Raw genomic sequence first — 18,680 nt, 5'->3', positions numbered from 1 at the left:
CGCTTATGTTCTACTCGATTCTGGATTGTTTGCTTGTCGTTTCTAAGTAAACACAACGATAGGTTGATTGGCTCTGTGTATCTATTTTTGACTTTACAAACAAAAAATTTAATAGCAGCAAGAATTGATCACTGTCATGTCACAATAAAAAATATGTTATTGTTAGCAACAATGAAGCACTTATATGAATAAATTCTAACGGAACAGTATCTTCAACGAACCGTTTGTTTTTATCTTTTCTGACTATTTGTTTAAATAATATATAAATATGAAATAAAATAAAAGTGGGCTGAACAAATTCTTGCATATTTACTTGTTGAATTTATAATTTTATTTTTGGGTCTAATGAAAACATGAAATAGAATATTTTTATTTATTATTTTGTTACGCATAGTTATCATGCCCTTTATTTTATTATCAATAATAGGAACACGTCCAAATGTCGCTCTAATTTCCTTACTCCATACAAATACTTTCGTATATAAATACTAATAATATATACCTGCTGTATGCTATTTTAATAAAGTTGATAAAAAAAACATCATTCAAACAAAAACCCTATAACATGGGTAAAACTATGGCACTATGTTATGGCAACATTCTCGTTATCACTGTTTTATGTTATGTTTCTGTTTGATTACGATAAATTTATTGAAAATAGGTAATCAATACTTTTGCAAAGAATATTTCATATAAAATGTATTTAAGTCGAGCTTGTTGCATATTATATTGAAAACGTTAGGTGAAAAGTAAGACTTACGCGTAGAGGCGAATTCCTGGATTTTTTATATTAACTACGGGTTTGGCAGCAATACACAATACACCCAACCACGTTGTTAAGTTTTATAACTATATAAACCTTTAACACACCAAATATTATGTTTTAAAACAATAAAATCACAAAAATACTATTCGCAATCTGGATGACATGTCAGATCTTTGTTTATTTGTCCCAAAAGAATCTTGCCAAACAAATAAATGAGTTACGCGATAAAGATGCAACATCAATAGTTTTGTCTCGTTCTATATCAGCCTGAGTTGTATATCGCTTGTCCTTTCCATTTGTAATGAAGTTAACGACGAAGTTACTTCTGTAGTGTCATTATTCTAAGATTAGGTATGATTTTCTCATGTCATTTCATTTTTCATTCCTCAAAGTCAAAGCTGGCAATACCGACTTCCGCCAGTATGCTATATATATATTAGTTATTAAGATTTAGGACAATTAAGAGTAATATAATAGTGTTCTGTGTAACTGCCAAGTGCCAACACTCAACAGTATGTTTATGAATCATCGAAAGTAATTGCTGTGTTAAAATTTTGATAATATTTGCGAAAAGGACATACATACCAACCAGATACAATTCAAAACGTAATGAATTAATTAAAAATAAAATTATATTATGAATTTAAATTTTAGTTATTAAAGTTTTACATAATATTATTATTTTGATACCAAATATTATGTTATAATATACATTGCGATGCGATAACTTGTGCATAATCATTTTTTTAAATTTGTGTTTAAATTCTAAAGTAGAAACTACAAAAAAGTTACACTGAATTCTATAAAATGAGTGCGGATGAACGAAAAATTTTAGCTCACAGACAACATGTTAATTATTTTATGAGATTTCTCAATGTTTTGCCATCTTCATTATCTTCTCATGATACAACAAGGTAAGGTGATGATAATACAAATGTTAACACTAACTTACTCCACATATAACAATTTGAATTCAACTCCTCTGTTTATTTCAGAGTAACCATAGCTTATTTCTCAGTAGCTGGATTAGATGTATTAGGATCTATATCATCTCTACCTGAGGATCTACGAAATCGGATCATTAACTGGTTGTACAGGCTACAAGTGTTCCCTGACAATGAAAGTAAGGTTTTATGATATTTTAAATGCATTGGCCTTTTTAATGAAAAAAAAAAAAATTCTTAGTATCTAGTAGTAGCTTGATTAAAGGGAAGGCCTTTTTATTTGTTTATTAGTTTTTATCTTCATCATTACTGTAATGGCTGCAAATCATCGCCTTAATCATAGTCCATTCATCCATCCACTCATTCATCCACTGAGTTTAAAAAAGAAGTTAACTGATTGTTGACACTAGACAATATTGTATGGGAAAAAATTTTTTTTGTCTTTATTTTTTTATTTGTAAAGAGAACAAGAGTGCTACTATTATTTAATCAATTAACAATATTGTTATCTAGAAGTAATCTTGATTGAAATCCTGTGTATAATGCTTTTAAACATCTATATAAGATTTATTTACTATTACTGATTAGAAGCAAATGCTTCTAATCATAATAATATCATAATGAGGAGTAAAAGATCTAAAGCAAGACAGTGAAATTCACTGTCTTGCTTTAGATCTTTTACTTGCACTGCACATTCTAAGCAACTTAAAATTTAGATGTTTGTAATTTTTCTATAATATTATATTATCCTCTGTTGAGAGTTGGAATACATGTTTGCCTATCATTGCTGGAAACATTTCAAATTTTTTCCAGTTTGGGAGTAGGTGTCGCTATTTGAATACATCATTTTATTTAGGGACATTCTGTTCAATGTTTACTTGGAAGAGAAGGCCAAATTGGTGTCTTGAAAGACTTACACCATATTGAGTGAGTCTAGTGGTGTCCCAATAGACAGGCTATTTAAACTCCTTAATATTTCAGAAACTACATACCATCCAAATTATTTTAAACATTTTTTTTTGTTTTCAATAAAGCATACTGAAAGCTAAAAATCAAAAATTAATGAGATTTTTAATTTTTATTGCAATTCTCACATTAAATGTTCACATATAATATACAAGTACCATATATATTTCCCAGTGGGAGGCTCCTTTGCACAGGATGCCAGCTAAATTATGGGTGTGGTACCCATTGCGCCTATTTCTACCCTGAAGCCATAATCTGTAATCATTACTGTGTTTGGGTCTGAAGGGCACTGTAGCTAGTGAAATATACTGGGCAAATGAGACTTAACTTTTATTTCCTCTTAAGAACTTTGCTGTTCGGGTCTATTGATCCCAGCGCCGCAACCCAAGTTCAATACACCTGTTTTTGGAAGTCATATTCTGCTTTAACTAACACATTGAACCAGGGCTGTGATCTGCCACCGTTCCGTACTACAGAGCTTGGTATAAAAATATTCATGCTCTGTAGTATCACATTGGCTACTGCAACTGCGCAGGCACTAGGATCTTTCGAAGGGAAACAAACCAAAGGTAGGATGCAAAAAAGGAATGCATCCTATCCCAATCTGCTGACTTGTAGTGCCTAACGCGGAGGGTGGATGGTGGTCTGCGACGTGGACGTCGGATAGGCACTACACACCTGACCAGGCAATGGCCGGATGAATCGAGCTGATACTGGGTTGCGCCAAACCAGAGATGACAGCAATACTCCATGTATGGCCGGACCTGCGCTTTGTAGAGCGCTAGAATGTGGGCCGGCTTGAAGCATTGCCGTGCTCTATTAGTGACGCCCAGCTTCTTCAAAGCCAATTTGGCCTTGCTCTCCAGATGGCCGCGGAATTGGCAATCGCTCGAGATATCGAGACCCAGAATTCCGATACTAGACGAGGCTGTAAGGGAAGAGTTGTCGAAGAGCAGCGATACGACTATTATGGTTATTTTTTGTGGTAAACGCGCAAACTTGAGTCTTCTGGGGGGTTAAATTGGACAAGGTTCAATTTTCCCCATTCCGCGACCTTCTCAAGAGAGGACTCGATAGAAGACACAAGTTTCTCCCGACACTGGTCGACGATTTCCCTAGAGGGACCTGCATGGCCCGTGTATACGGTATCCGCCCGTGCTGTCGCCTGCATAGAAATGTATGTTAGAGGTGTCCAATGTATCATTGATATGCAGAGGAAACAGTGTGGGAGATAGCACACAGCCTTGGGGCACGCCAGCGTTCACGGGCTTCGGGTTCGAGCAATAACCGTCGACAACGACCTGTATGCTGCCCCAGTGAGGAAGCTGGAGGTCCACTTGCATAAGCTCTCGGGAAGCCCAAATGATGGAAGTTTTAAGAGGAGCGCCTTGTGCCATACACGAACAAAAGGCCTTCACTATATCCAGGCTAACTGCCAGGCCTTCCCCCTTGCTTTCAATAGTCGCCGCACATCTATGTGTTAAGTATACCAGAAGATAACCTTCCAATCGACCATGTCGAAAGCCGTACTGTCGGTCGTTGATCAACTAGTGACCCTCTAGGTATACCAAGAGCTGGCGGTCAAATATACACTCCATGATTTTGTAGAGCAGGGAGGACATAGCTATAGGCCTGTAGTTTGCCGGATCCGTACTGAAGACTCTCCCACTTCTAAAAAGCCCTTAGTCGCCTCTTACAACACCCTTGGGCCTGGGACTCCCCTATTCTTTTTACGCCCCGGGGAAAGTTCAGGGCAAATTGGTTTTAGATCTGCTGGGTGTATAACCCTAATGTTTTTTATGTTGTTTGAGATATTTCAGTGTATTCCGGGTGGACGAAATGTTCGATTAAAAAATTAAGATGGGGTAGGGACAACCATCCAATCATTGAGTTAGAAATGTGAAAATGTGTTTGGTGTTGATCATCTGTCCACCTTCAGTTTCACAATCACTCGGGAAATGTCGCTGATTTTGGGTTTTCTACGAAACTCCTCATTTCTGATTCGATCTCGCATGGAAACTACGAGCATAGACCCCGCCATTGCCCTCTGGAAGATTATATGATATGAACTTCCAATTGAACTTGGTTTGGACAAATCAAAATCACTTTATTCATGTAGATCACGGAAATGATACTTATGAATTACAAAAATATGTTGAGCTAATGAGAAGAACTAGCAAGAAACTCATTGCCACTCTATTAAATCAAGATTTACATTTTCATCGTTTTACAAATCATTTCAATTACAATATAATGTGTAAATTGATGCAGCAAGCATACTCAAATGTCAAATAGTCAATGCCTTCCACAAGTAAGTCAAAAAAGTAAATGTAAATTAATACAAAACAAAAGGAGACAGTAGCTGCATCATCCACACACACCGTAAATATATAAAGTTATTCTGCGAGGATTTTATAAGCGAAGACAAAAAAAAATATAATGACTTAAGAATCTGAAGCAGAGCTTTCGGTAACAGGATCATCCTGCCACAACAAGCAGCGCCCGTTCACGAGCATGGCGCATGACGCCTCCCTCGATCATATTTTAGTGAAGGGGACGACCCGTCCCATGTCCCTGCCACAAGCAGTGACATTAAAGTGAGTATGACGACGCCTGTTACGAGAACTCAACCAAACAACAAACATTCATTCATGTATTACCTGGAATGTGCAAACACGAGAAAGTTCTGAACTTCACTGCCGAGTTCAGATGTGTGGAGTGTCTAGCTCGCTGGATGGTAAATAGACCCAATTAATTTTAAAAGCGGAAACAGATGTCCCTATATTCTATACCATTCCATGCCTAACTTCATCTACAAGGTCGTTCTTTTTTCATTTACATGGGGTCTATAAATTTCTGCAGAAAATCTTTCATTTATTCTTTTTGCAAACAAAATCTTATCTTGAGGAATGGTATTCAATACCATAATTAGCGCTTAAGTTGTAGGTGGAAATTAAACAAGTTCTTATCAAACCTGTAGAAAAATACGAACGCTTAAGTTGTAAACAGCGGTAGCAATTACGACATGATAAAGCAAAGCCATTTAGCCTCACGTATGTTTACATGACACCATATTATAATGAGTTTTTATTATAATTACTCTTTGATTGTACTAATCCCGCCAAGCACTGTAGGGTTTTTTATTGCTTTTACTATATTTATACATGCTTAAAAAAATTTGTGCGTCTTTATTTGCTTGTATTTAAGTGGGTCTCCTAATGGTTTAGATTTGTAAAGGTCCTTTCAGCAATGCCTCACCGATCATATCAGCCATAAATCTCTTAAACCCTTGCGTATTGTAAATAAACATGGGCTAAACTCTTACCATCAACTGGAGGTTGTCCTCTTGCCGCCTCGAATAGAAAAAAAATACAATTGAACCCAGTTGGCGGAGATGATATCGAGTTCGACGATTTTCTCTTATAATTTTTACCATGGTTTTTCCTTTTGATTGTTCGCATATCAGAACACCTACCTAACTCAAAACTTTTACACTGCCATCAGCAGTTTTTCAGTGTTTATTATAATTGAACGAAGTGGTTAAATTATCTTTCGTTATTATTTGCAACCGTACAACAGGACAATATCTGTCGGTTCCGCTAGTTTTCCTTGTAGATACAGTAAAAAGGTTAACAAAGCTAAATAATAATTAGTTGTTATCAAGTCAATAATATAAAAAAAAACTAAATAGTATCATGTAAATACCACTTTGGAAAAGTTAAGCCTTAATGAGAATATAATGGAACTCTTGAGTTTGGCCGTGCCGATTGTTTTAGTGTATCAGTAATAAATAGCTGACGCTTGAACTCAACTTCACGAATAACTTACAATGAGTTAGATATCCTTTCCTAGATAAAGGGATACATATTTTCACTGGGACATCTAAATACTTATATTATAATTATCAGTACCCCTGAATGCATTCTTCTGGAACGAGAACGGGTGACACTCATTAAATAAAGAATACTATTTAAATTTTAATATGAATATTTATCAAATAATAATAGTTAATAAATTTATATTAATGTAAAAAATTTAATAAATTAAGTTATAATCGAGATACCTGCTAGAATTAATCCCCCTTAAAAAACAAAATTGAGTAAACTTTTCATTCATATATATATCAGTTGTACTATTGTTAATTAAAATATGTTTTTCCAATTTCTGTTATCTTAAATGACAATATAAAAGTTTTAATAATATTATATTATTGTCTATACATTATTGGCTTCCTGGAGCCTACTTATACATATACATAACAAGATCACGCGATAAGAATAAATTTTGAAATTTAAAGTTTTGTAAAAATTAATAAACTATATTAGTTTGTTAAATTTATATATACTGTCCTCATCGTAATGACGAGTGTGCTAATAATTTAATCACTACACCCCGTATTATAAGGCCACAGTAGCCAGGCATCTACTGTCCTCATCGTAATGACGAGTGTGCTAATAATTTAATCACTACACCCCGTATTATAAGGCCACAGAGCCAGGCATCTACTGTCCTCATCGTAATGACGAGTGTGCTAATAATTTAATCACTACACCCCGTATTATAAGGCCACAGAGCCAGGCATCTACTGTCCTCATCGTAATGACGAGTGTGCTAATAATTTAATCACTACACCCCGTATTATAAGGCCACAGTAGCCAGGCATCTACTGTCCTCATCGTAATGACGAGTGTGCTAATAATTTAATCACTACACCCCGTATTATAAGGCCACAGTAGCGAGGCATCTACTGTCCTCATCGTAATGACGAGTGTGCTAATAATTTAATCACTACACCCCGTATTATAAGGCCACAGAGCCAGGCATCTACTGTCCTCATCGTAATGACGAGTGTGCTAATAATTTAATCACTACACCCCGTATTATAAGGCCACAGTAGCGAGGCATCTACTGTCCTCATCGTAATGACGAGTGTGCTAATAATTTAATCACTACACCCCGTATTATAAGGCCACAGAGCCAGGCATCTACTGTCCTCATCGTAATGACGAGTGTGCTAATAATTTAATCACTACACCCCGTATTATAAGGCCACAGTAGCGAGGCATCTACTGTCCTCATCGTAATGACGAGTGTGCTAATAATTTAATCACTACACCCCGTATTATAAGGCCACAGTAGCCAGGCATCTACTGTCCTCATCGTAATGACGAGTGTGCTAATAATTTAATCACTACACCCCGTATTATAAGGCCACAGTAGCGAGGCATCTACTGTCCTCATCGTAATGACGAGTGTGCTAATAATTTAATCACTACACCCCGTATTATAAGGCCACAGAGCCAGGCATCTACTGTCCTCATCGTAATGACGAGTGTGCTAATAATTTAATCACTACACCCCGTATTATAAGGCCACAGAGCCAGGCATCTACTGTCCTCATCGTAATGACGAGTGTGCTAATAATTTAATCACTACACCCCGTATTATAAGGCCACAGTAGCCAGGCATCTACTGTCCTCATCGTAATGACGAGTGTGCTAATAATTTAATCACTACACCCCGTATTATAAGGCCACAGTAGCGAGGCATCTACTGTCCTCATCGTAATGACGAGTGTGCTAATAATTTAATCACTACACCCCGTATTATAAGGCCACAGAGCCAGGCATCTACTGTCCTCATCGTAATGACGAGTGTGCTAATAATTTAATCACTACACCCCGTATTATAAGGCCACAGAGCCAGGCATCTACTGTCCTCATCGTAATGACGAGTGTGCTAATAATTTAATCACTACACCCCGTATTATAAGGCCACAGTAGCGAGGCATCTACTGTCCTCATCGTAATGACGAGTGTGCTAATAATTTAATCACTACACCCCGTATTATAAGGCCACAGAGCCAGGCATCTACTGTCCTCATCGTAATGACGAGTGTGCTAATAATTTAATCACTACACCCCGTATTATAAGGCCACAGTAGCGAGGCATCTACTGTCCTCATCGTAATGACGAGTGTGCTAATAATTTAATCACTACACCCCGTATTATAAGGCCACAGTAGCGAGGCATCTACTGTCCTCATCGTAATGACGAGTGTGCTAATAATTTAATCACTACACCCCGTATTATAAGGCCACAGTAGCCAGGCATCTACTGTCCTCATCGTAATGACGAGTGTGCTAATAATTTAATCACTACACCCCGTATTATAAGGCCACAGTAGCGAGGCATCTACTGTCCTCATCGTAATGACGAGTGTGCTAATAATTTAATCACTACACCCCGTATTATAAGGCCACAGAGCCAGGCATCTACTGTCCTCATCGTAATGACGAGTGTGCTAATAATTTAATCACTACACCCCGTATTATAAGGCCACAGTAGCCAGGCATTTACTATCCTCATGGTACTGGCGAGCGTGCTAATAATTTCCCGTGAATAACTATAGCGTGCTAATAAAATGGTGTATTTTGTTTCGTTGATTAATTGAATACTGTCAGTCAATTTCACAACCCATACATTTATATTCTATAGAATCTGCTCTAAACATCTTCATAATAAGTAATAACTATGCCGTATAGCGTCACCTGCTGACAAACTTCAGTCCCCGTGAAAACTTTAATCTACACACATATTATTTACATTATTTATAATTAAAAAATTCAATATTACACGCTTTTTAATCCGTGTTTTAGTAGGCGTTTGTATACGTAATCTGAGATCGAGATTATTTTTTCTCTTATTACTTAATAAGAGAAAAAATAATCAATCAAACACTTGATCGCCGAGCTGGTTAAATGATATTGGATGCCTTCTAGATGACTCACGGTACGCAGACGTGGTCGCCAACAATGGGCCTTATGAGAAAGCTCATGGTCGTTCAGAGGGCAATGGAGGGCTATGCTCGGAGTTTCCCTGCGAGATCGAATCAGAAATGAGGAGATCCGTAGGAGAACCAAAGTTACCGACATAGTCCAAGTGATAGCGAAACTGAGGTGGCAGTGGGCAGGGTACATAGTTCGACGGACAGATGGCCGTTGGGGCAGTAAAGTCCTCGAATGGCGACCACGTACCGCAAGACGCAGTGTTGGTAGGCCCCCCACAAGATGGACCGATGATCTAGTCAAGATATATATAGAATATGTTGGATGAGGGCAGTGCAGGACCAATCATCGTGGAAATATTTGGAGGAGGCCTTTGTCCAGCAGTGGACGTCTTCCGGCTGATGATGATGCCTTCTAGAATATAGACCTTAATTCTTTAAAAATATTTGAACTAATATTATTTCTTTCGCTGTACTTCCAGTGGATACAAAATCTATATATTATAATACAATAGCAGAATCGGTTTTATCTGCAGGTACATTGAAATTTTTGTTTCATGTATGACTTTAAAATGGAAATGAAAAAGGAATGGGGTGCTAACGAAAAGAAATAGAACATAATATTAAATCAGTTATTTAAAGAAAACTTTTGTCTGTTTGTTTGGTAGAGCATTTTTCCGAAACGACTTTAGCAGATTTTGATCTAGTTTACACAAGCGGACAGAATATAATTGGAAGCGGAATATTGGCTGGTTGTTTTCTTCCAAAAAAAGTTACAGTAATTTTAAGACATTTGAAGAATTCCGTAGCCTATATTATTATATATTATTTAATAAAAATGTGAAATGTATATTTTAATATTTTTATTATATCACATTTCATATTTGAGCCTAATGCAGAATTCTGTATGGGATTTCGCAGGTCCGAGCTAGCTTTAAATAATTCCCAATAAATAACATATTGCTAACCTATCTAATGTTTTCTTCCAGCCGGTGATATGTCGGCTTGTGGTTTTCAAGGGTCCTCAACAGTGAATATAGATTTGAATTCTGACAATAAGCATTATCGATGTGGCCATTTAGCAATGACGTACACGGGACTTTGCATCCTGCTCACTCTTGGTGATGATTTGTCGAGATTAAACAGAAAAGCAATAATTGACGGTAAGCATTCGATTTGTGGAATCAAACTAATATTTCTAAGATTGAATAAATAACTGGAGGCTATTGTTAATGAATGCAATGACGCCAGGAGCTCGCTTGGATGGTAACCATTACGCTATGTAGTAGCACTAATGCAAACCGCACGGGTGCGGGGTACTGAATGCTCATTGGTCGGGCAATAATCACAACGTATAGGCAACAGTCACTATTATCTACTTCTACTGTATATTTATTTATTTATATACTAGCGGACCCGACAGACGTTGTTCTGTTAAAAAAAACTCTCGCTGATGGAATTTCGTAAAATCCGTTCTTAGCTGACCTCTACTCGACCAAAGGAATATTCCTACCAAATTTCAAGTCTCTGTGCCTTATGGTTATATACGTGGAAATCTTATATTACTATTACTAATCGTATTATTGATATGTCATGAAAATGTCAATCTATACAAAATGTATGAGAAAATAAATGTTTTTATAATAATAACAAATGTTTTTATAATAATACTAAGAGAAACCCAAAAAGTCAAACAACAGAAAAAATGGTCTAGCCGTTCTAGAGTTATAAATGGTGTAACTAACACGACTTTGTTTTATATATTTAGATTTATTTAGTATATTTATTTATTATAATCCACAGCTCTTAAAAATATTTAATTAATACATATAAATATGATCTGACAGCCAAAAGGGGATTAACACTTTAAAAGCCTGAATTTTAAGCAATCAACACAGTAAAACACCATGAATGTATTCGGATAGGTGCTAGTCAGTATATAATTATATATACATGTGCGTGTGTGTGTGTGTGTGTGTGTGTGTGTGTATGTATGTTTGTGTGTGTATTCGTTTTAATGTAATAAAACACAGGATTTAAACTATGAAAAGATACCTAACTAACATGAAATGAACTATCTTAATAAAATCATAATATTATGTTTCAATTAATATTCTTAACATCTCATTTTTGAATTTGAGTTTATTGACGTGGAACTAAACTTATTATTATAGGTTTTATGTAACCGAGTTATTATAGATTTTTTGCGTAATTTGAGGACACCAGAGGAATAGGAAATAAGCATTAAGCATGTGTGCCTAGAGCCTCTTTTTGGAGTACAAAAATTTAAATATTTATATAAGATCTATGTTTCCTAATATGGTGTCTGCGTCGCTCTTAAAGGTGTTAGAAGATCGATGCCATGTAGGAATGAATAATTAACTGAACAAACACATTACAGCGTTTTTTTCGATACAACCCAGATCACATCCTACTGGGTCCATCATCAGGATGTATATCTTTCTATATATAATTCTTCTGTACGTGTGTTGACAGAGAACTCCTCCTATACGGCTGGACCGATTTGAATTATTTTTTTGTGTGTGTTCAAGTGGATTCGAGGATGGTTTAGATTCACAATAATTGAACTACCTCCTAAACGGCTTATATGTGTTCCAGTGAATTTGAGAATGGTGTCCTGCTCATGTGTATGTATGTTAAGGTGAGCATCTCCTAACGGCTGGACCGATTTTTCAAATTTAAGACGTGTGTACAGGACAACGCCTGTCGGGTCCGCTAGTATATGTATGATTTTAATTGATGCGCTGAATTCTATCACTAAACCACACGTCACAAATTAAATATCACTCACCATCGGGGTGAGAGATGCCGTACGCTTTTGTCCACAGTGCGGTTTTCGAAATACTTTCTACCACCTACTTACGTTCCCACTTTCCACGACGATAACACAAGTAAGTAGTTTGTCCTCTTCTCCTATAAAAAATAAATAATTAAAATAAGTCCTGGATTTAATGGTTAATAATGAATGTAGGTGTGAGAGCGCTACAGACGGAGGAGGGAAACTTCTCGGCGACGCTTTCAGGCTGCGAGTCGGATATGAGGTTTGTGTACTGCGCGGCCTGTATCAGCTACATGCTTAACGACTGGTCCGGGTTCAATATCAAGAGAGCCACAGACTATATCATCAAATCTATCGTGAGTATTATTGGAATATCTAATATGTCGTTTTAGGATATGAATGACTGAAATTGCATCAAAATTCTTTATTCTGCTGAAATATTGACCCATGACTCACACTCACAAAGATGAACTCCAAAATGGCCGCCATGTTAATTAAAAATACGGATATAACGAAGATAGACGGAACGCTACGTGTGGGATTCCGGCTGTGACTGGTTTTATGCGTGCTTCTAGATTATGCGAGAAAAGTCTGTGCGTAGTGAGTCCTAGTATACTATCCGAACTAATTGTTTGTCCTAGACCTATGAAGGAGCTCTTAAACTCTAGCTAACCTATTCCATTGCACCTACAGTTAGGAAATGATTACCTTCAGAAAAGCTCATTCTACCACTTAAAAGGCCAGTAACGCTCCTGTGATTCCTCTGGTGTTGCAAGAGTGTGTGTGACAGTGATCACTTATCATCAGGTGATTTGTATGCTTGTTTGTCTTACTTCTCCATAAAAAAAATTGATTCTGGTTGACTAAAAACACAATAATACTAAGAAAGGGGTTGCAAAAATACCCCTGGGGATGATAATTGTCTCGTTAGCCAAAGAGATAAAGTGTCATTAATTTTTTTCAGGGTTACGATTTCGGTATAGCGCAATGCCCAGAACTAGAATCTCACGGCGGCACGACGTTTTGCGCTCTGGCAACACTAAGCCTAACCAACCAACTAGACCAATTAACAGAGAAACAAATAGAGGGCCTCAAACGTTGGTTAATACTGCGGCAGATTGACGGCTTCCAGGGTCGACCCAACAAACCTGTTGACACCTGCTATAGCTTCTGGGTTGGTGCTTCGCTGAAGATTTTAGACGCCCTGCAACTGTCGAACTACGACCTCAATAAGAGTTACGTGTTTGAAACGCAAGACTGTGTTGCTGGGGGGTTCTCAAAATGGCCGGACACTTGCACAGATCCCATGCATACATATCTGGGCTTGGCCGGCCTGAGCCTTATAGGGCAGACTGGTTTGTTGGAAATAGTGCCTACGTTGAATATAACTAAACGCGCGCATCAGCATTTAAAAACGTTACACGAACAATGGTTGCACGAGGTGATATAGTAAATGTTTTATTGTACAATCCCCGCGAGTTGACATAGTAACAGGCCGCCATGTTATGACGTCATAGTGATGTAATGTCCAGGCAGACACATCACAAACCATCAGTCGACTGTACCGTTTGTATGAATGTTTGGAATCGGTTTTAAATTAAACCGTTATTATTGCTTAAATCGATATTATTTCGTTCGGAGTGTAAACGTTAAAGGGGAGTTTTACGGACCCTTATTTACCGGTTCATACCGCGAGAGTAAGATGAGTAAATAATATGTACTGTACGTTAACCGGTCCGATTTTTTCTTCGGTTTTCTGGTTTGCGTGATAATGACTGTCTGCTTACGCCACTAAGACGTAACAACTAAGTCTTCCCTGTTCTAATTTGCGGGGGCTATAGCCGTTTTGGTCATAAAGTAACTTCGATATATTATTCCTATTATAAGAAAGCAAAGAGTATTTTTTATATTAAAAATGGAAATCACAATTTATAGTCTAAATAGCTTTCGAAAGTAGAATATAAAAAAGCATTTAATTTTTTTTTAATATTCAATGTTTTATAGATTGATAGAGTTATATTCATTTAAATTAACAGATTTTAAGATACGTTATAGATCAATTTGTACAAATGCAAGAAAGATGAATTAAATATGGCGGTTTTAGAATATTGTCTCAAGACATGAAATGCATTTCATTTCAATGCGATGTCAATATCTTCGTAGATAATTTTGTAATATCATCAAATGTGCCTTTAGCTCTCGGAATTTTAGAAACCTTTTTCAAAACCAACACCGATTATTTTCAATAGTTTGCTATTAAAATTACAAGGATTTTTGTGTTAACTAGGCCGTCATTTACTTACCGAGAAACGGTGTCTGAAAATCCATTTCTAACAAGTCTCGTTTTATTTACCTTGCGGGGGTAGTTTGTATGGAACAGCACTATGTATAAAAGTCAAAGTGAAATAAATTTTAATCAATTATGCTTAAACTATGCGCTTTTGAATTGTCATTGAAATATTTCTTTTAAATTACTGAATATTTATTTACTTATTTAGATGGTTACACCAACAACACATCATTATATAATTAAAATTTTAGCAAGTACACAAGGGATAGTACAATATGACATGTCTTTACAGGTGTAAACAACATTTACAATAGTGTGAAAAGAATAACAAAGTTTAAAGAAATGAAGGGTCAAACAAAAATGATGATATTAAATGACTTAAAAACATTTCTACTTTAAAAAAAAAAGAGATTTATAACTATACAACAATACAATAGTTTATTTCTTATATATAACTTACATAACTAAGATCTTAATATTTTAATGCAGTCGGTTTAAAATATACCAGAGTGTAACAAGTTTTGTAATATACAAGGTAGTATGGATGGTGCTACATACAATATGTTAATCATGTTCAAGTTACTAAGCCTTTTAAATATAAAATATTTCATCAAAAGTTATAATACATAAACTACAAAAATTATGGTATTGGATCATCAACCTTTACGGCCTTACAAATAAACTTGGTATAAAGTTATAACTGATGATAAATTAAGAAAATGCAAAATGTTTACAATATCGTTGACAACACTGTCAATACAATGATAATTCTGAAGTTTTCCGAATGACAAGCTGCCTTGCAAATAAACGCGGGAAACGTTATACGTCCTAACAAACCATTCGTAAGCAAAATGTCTATTTGTAAACATTTTACATATTCTTGGTTTACGCTTAGTTATAACTTTATGCCAATTTTATTTGTAAGACTGCTAGAGTTGAGTTCCTTCACATGCTTGAATTCATTGTTGCTATGAGAATCCTTCGTGAACATGATGGTCGTGATTACTGTCATAATTAGTAAATGCATCCAACAAATACAATGATTTATGAACGATTTATTAATGATTTTTTATCACTCAGGAGAAAATAAAAAAGCCCTTGGCTTTTCCTTGTGGCTACAAAACATACCTTCGTTAGGAGTCTCTTATATTCTGCCGTTAGTGAACTTACATATTATGTTATATGTTTTGTATACAAATATGAACATATACTGATTTTTACACTGTCTTTGCTGTGTTACTTTATGATTGAGTTACTTTATATTTTTTTTAAATTTATTTAGTGGCACGGGATGCAAGTCCATAGGCCAGTTACTTTATAATCGATACGGTGTTGCCATATGTCAATGTAGGAAATATTCCTTATAAATATCGCCAATTTGGTGTACATTGTTGAATCGATAGTTGGTGTTATATTTTGCGATCAATTGTTGGTACTTATAAATTTTAAATATGTAAGTAGGTGCTAATTTATAATGAAAATGAACTATTTCGAATAGTTTATTAGGTTAAAATAATTGTGTGATTATTTTCATTGTTTAGTATTATTTGTGATGTTTTTTCCGATCTGTGGTTTTGCTTTTGTGTAAAAAACTTTATAAATTTTTATTGAAACAAATTATACCCATAGTATAAATAATCGTGTGTTACTGCGCAACTGTTAGAAATGTTTAAATATATTTACAACGATACACGATAGTCAAACTCTAGATGTGATTGCAACATTTACGTGTATTTTGATGAGTTAAACAATAATTACCTAAATACTGTTTGCACAAATTATCTATTTTCAGAGCTGGTTGAAACGAATTTAGGTACAAACTCAATACCTACGAGTTTGTACCTAAATTCGTTTCAACCTCTTCGGCGTACGAAATTACTGGCATAAAATATAAAATTAATTCTTTGACTTTAAATATATAATTGAAAATATTTAAATTGAATGCTGTTATATATAAAAACCAATGGAAAAAGAAGGCGCTAGTGTCGCGTTGAAGGGGTCGTAAAAGCATTATTTAATATAGTCACTCTTTATGTTGTAAACCCAGTTTAAGGCTGTGTTGACTGAGAATTAATAAAAACAGATTAAATATATTTTTAAAGCAAGGCAATTATGAATAATGATTTTATTTATAAAGATGTTCACTTATATAAAATCTCAACTACATCTCTCCACCTTCAGGCTTCTTAGTTCTTGTATACACCGCCGGAGACGCATCCTTATATGAACAAATGTCGCATATATGGACCGTTGGACCGTCACCGCACCTTTACCGCACATGTACCGCACTTGTACCGCAATAGCGGCGGAACGATCAGTTGCGCTAGTGGACATCATGCATTTCATTCGAAAAAATAATTAAAATTGAATATTATTCTGATTCTAAGTTATTATTATTTACCTAAGCTCTACGCTAACACTGCTTTTTATTCATATTGATACAAATGTTTGTCAGTATTTAAATTATAAGCAGACCTTTAAAATTGGTGGTAATGCTTTACTGAACTATGATCGTTTGACGACCCATATAACCCAGTGGTTAGTGAACCTGCCTACTGAGCTAGAGGTTCCGGATTCGAATCCCGGTAGGTTCAAACATTTATATGATGAATATGGATGTTTGTTTCCGAAACATGGATTTCATGGTATTTAAGTAAAAATATCGTATTAAATCAAATCAAATCAAGCAAATCCAAACAATTAAATGAAATCAAATCGTTGTCATAGCACACAGGCTATAAGCGCAGTGTAAGTGTGTCACTATTTTTTTTTAACCATTTTTTAACTCATTATACGTATGCCCGGTGGAGCTCTGGCATCATATTCAAGACTCCTCTGGTGTCATGTACAAGAAGCCTGTTAATATTCTCGTGAGAAATGTATCAAAATGTGTTCAGACTATACCTTGCTGATTAATGAATAGATAATAACGAAGTCTGTTGAAAATACGATCACAAATACTAAAAAATTTAATTTCATAACATTATCACTTTTCAACGAACAGACAGCACTACAATTTGATAGCTTATGTTTTATTTTTTATACAGCTCAGCAAATTAGATTTATCTTTACAAGATGTATTTTATTAAGTCGAATACAGTTGTCATATTATAATATTAAAAAAAAAAAGATTTATGTATTGCATTTGCATTGTGCCATATTTTTGTGTGGCAATACTTATGATGTAAGTAGTTAGAACTTTTAATATAATGCACAAATTGTTAAGTGAATTGTAACGCCTAGAACAGACGATCGATAAAATTTGTTGTTTAAAAGTCTTGAAAAATGTAAAAGTCGTCGCAATAGGTTGAACCGTTGACTCTCATTATTGTGTTTTTGGTTACGTTTAGTACACGCTTTAAAAGGCATAAAGGCATAAAAGGCATTTATTTTCTCAAAATTGATTCCTTTAGAATTATTTTTGATGTCGTTTCTAATAACTACTAGATACTACTACCGCTTCGGAAACAAATGGCGCTCTGAGAGAGAAGATGCGGCACAAGAAACTCTCCCAGCATTCTTTTTTGCCCTCTTTTCTATAAAAATATACAATATTGTACAGTTATTTTTATCGCTATAAAATAATCACAATGTATAAATGTAATGTATGTATGTATGAATTTATTGTGAAAGGATAGGATAATTTAATACAAAGTATGGCCTCCTTTGCTGGTCAGAACTTGTCGGCAACGATGCATTGAATTAATGAGACTGTTTGTCATCTTGCGGTATTCGCTCCCAATGGAATTGTAGCAAATCCTTCAGCTGTTGGGTTGTTGTCGCTCCGTCCAAGTCCTTCAAAACACGTGTCTGGAGCATGTCCCAAGCGTGCTCGATGGAGTTGAGGTCTGGCAATTGTGCAGAACAAGGTAATACCCGGACGCTCTCCGTTGCCAAGTATTGACTGGTTTGCCGTATGTGAACGCGCATTGTCATGCATTAACGTAAAATCGAAGCCAAAGGTTTGTGCAAATGGATGTACATAAGAATATCCTCAACGTAATTTTCAGCGTTTATGTTTCCATTTACAAAAACGAGCTCAGTTCGCCTGTTCTTCATAATACCCGCCCATACCATCACTGTTGAGCTGCTGTATGGATGAACTTCCTGAATGCACCTGAGCCTTT

The 18,680-nt window shown here is 35.7% G+C and overlaps 1 protein-coding gene across 1 annotated transcript; it reads left to right on the top strand.

Annotated features, from left to right (window-relative positions):
• The first annotated feature begins 1,253 nt into the window (after positions 1-1,253).
• On the top strand, positions 1,254-16,933 carry LOC126967286 (geranylgeranyl transferase type-1 subunit beta). The gene is made up of 5 exons (XM_050811761.1): positions 1,254-1,680; positions 1,762-1,889; positions 10,453-10,626; positions 12,456-12,619; positions 13,228-16,933. The coding sequence occupies exons 1-5, from the start codon at positions 1,574-1,576 to the stop codon at positions 13,711-13,713; spliced, it is 1,059 nt and encodes a 352-aa protein (XP_050667718.1). The 5' UTR covers positions 1,254-1,573; the 3' UTR covers positions 13,714-16,933.
• The last annotated feature ends 1,747 nt before the right edge of the window (positions 16,934-18,680 follow it).

This window comes from Leptidea sinapis, chromosome 12 (assembly GCF_905404315.1).
Source record: "Leptidea sinapis chromosome 12, ilLepSina1.1, whole genome shotgun sequence".
NCBI lineage: Eukaryota > Metazoa > Arthropoda > Insecta > Lepidoptera > Pieridae > Leptidea > Leptidea sinapis.
This window is presented reverse-complemented; position numbering and strand designations above follow the sequence as displayed.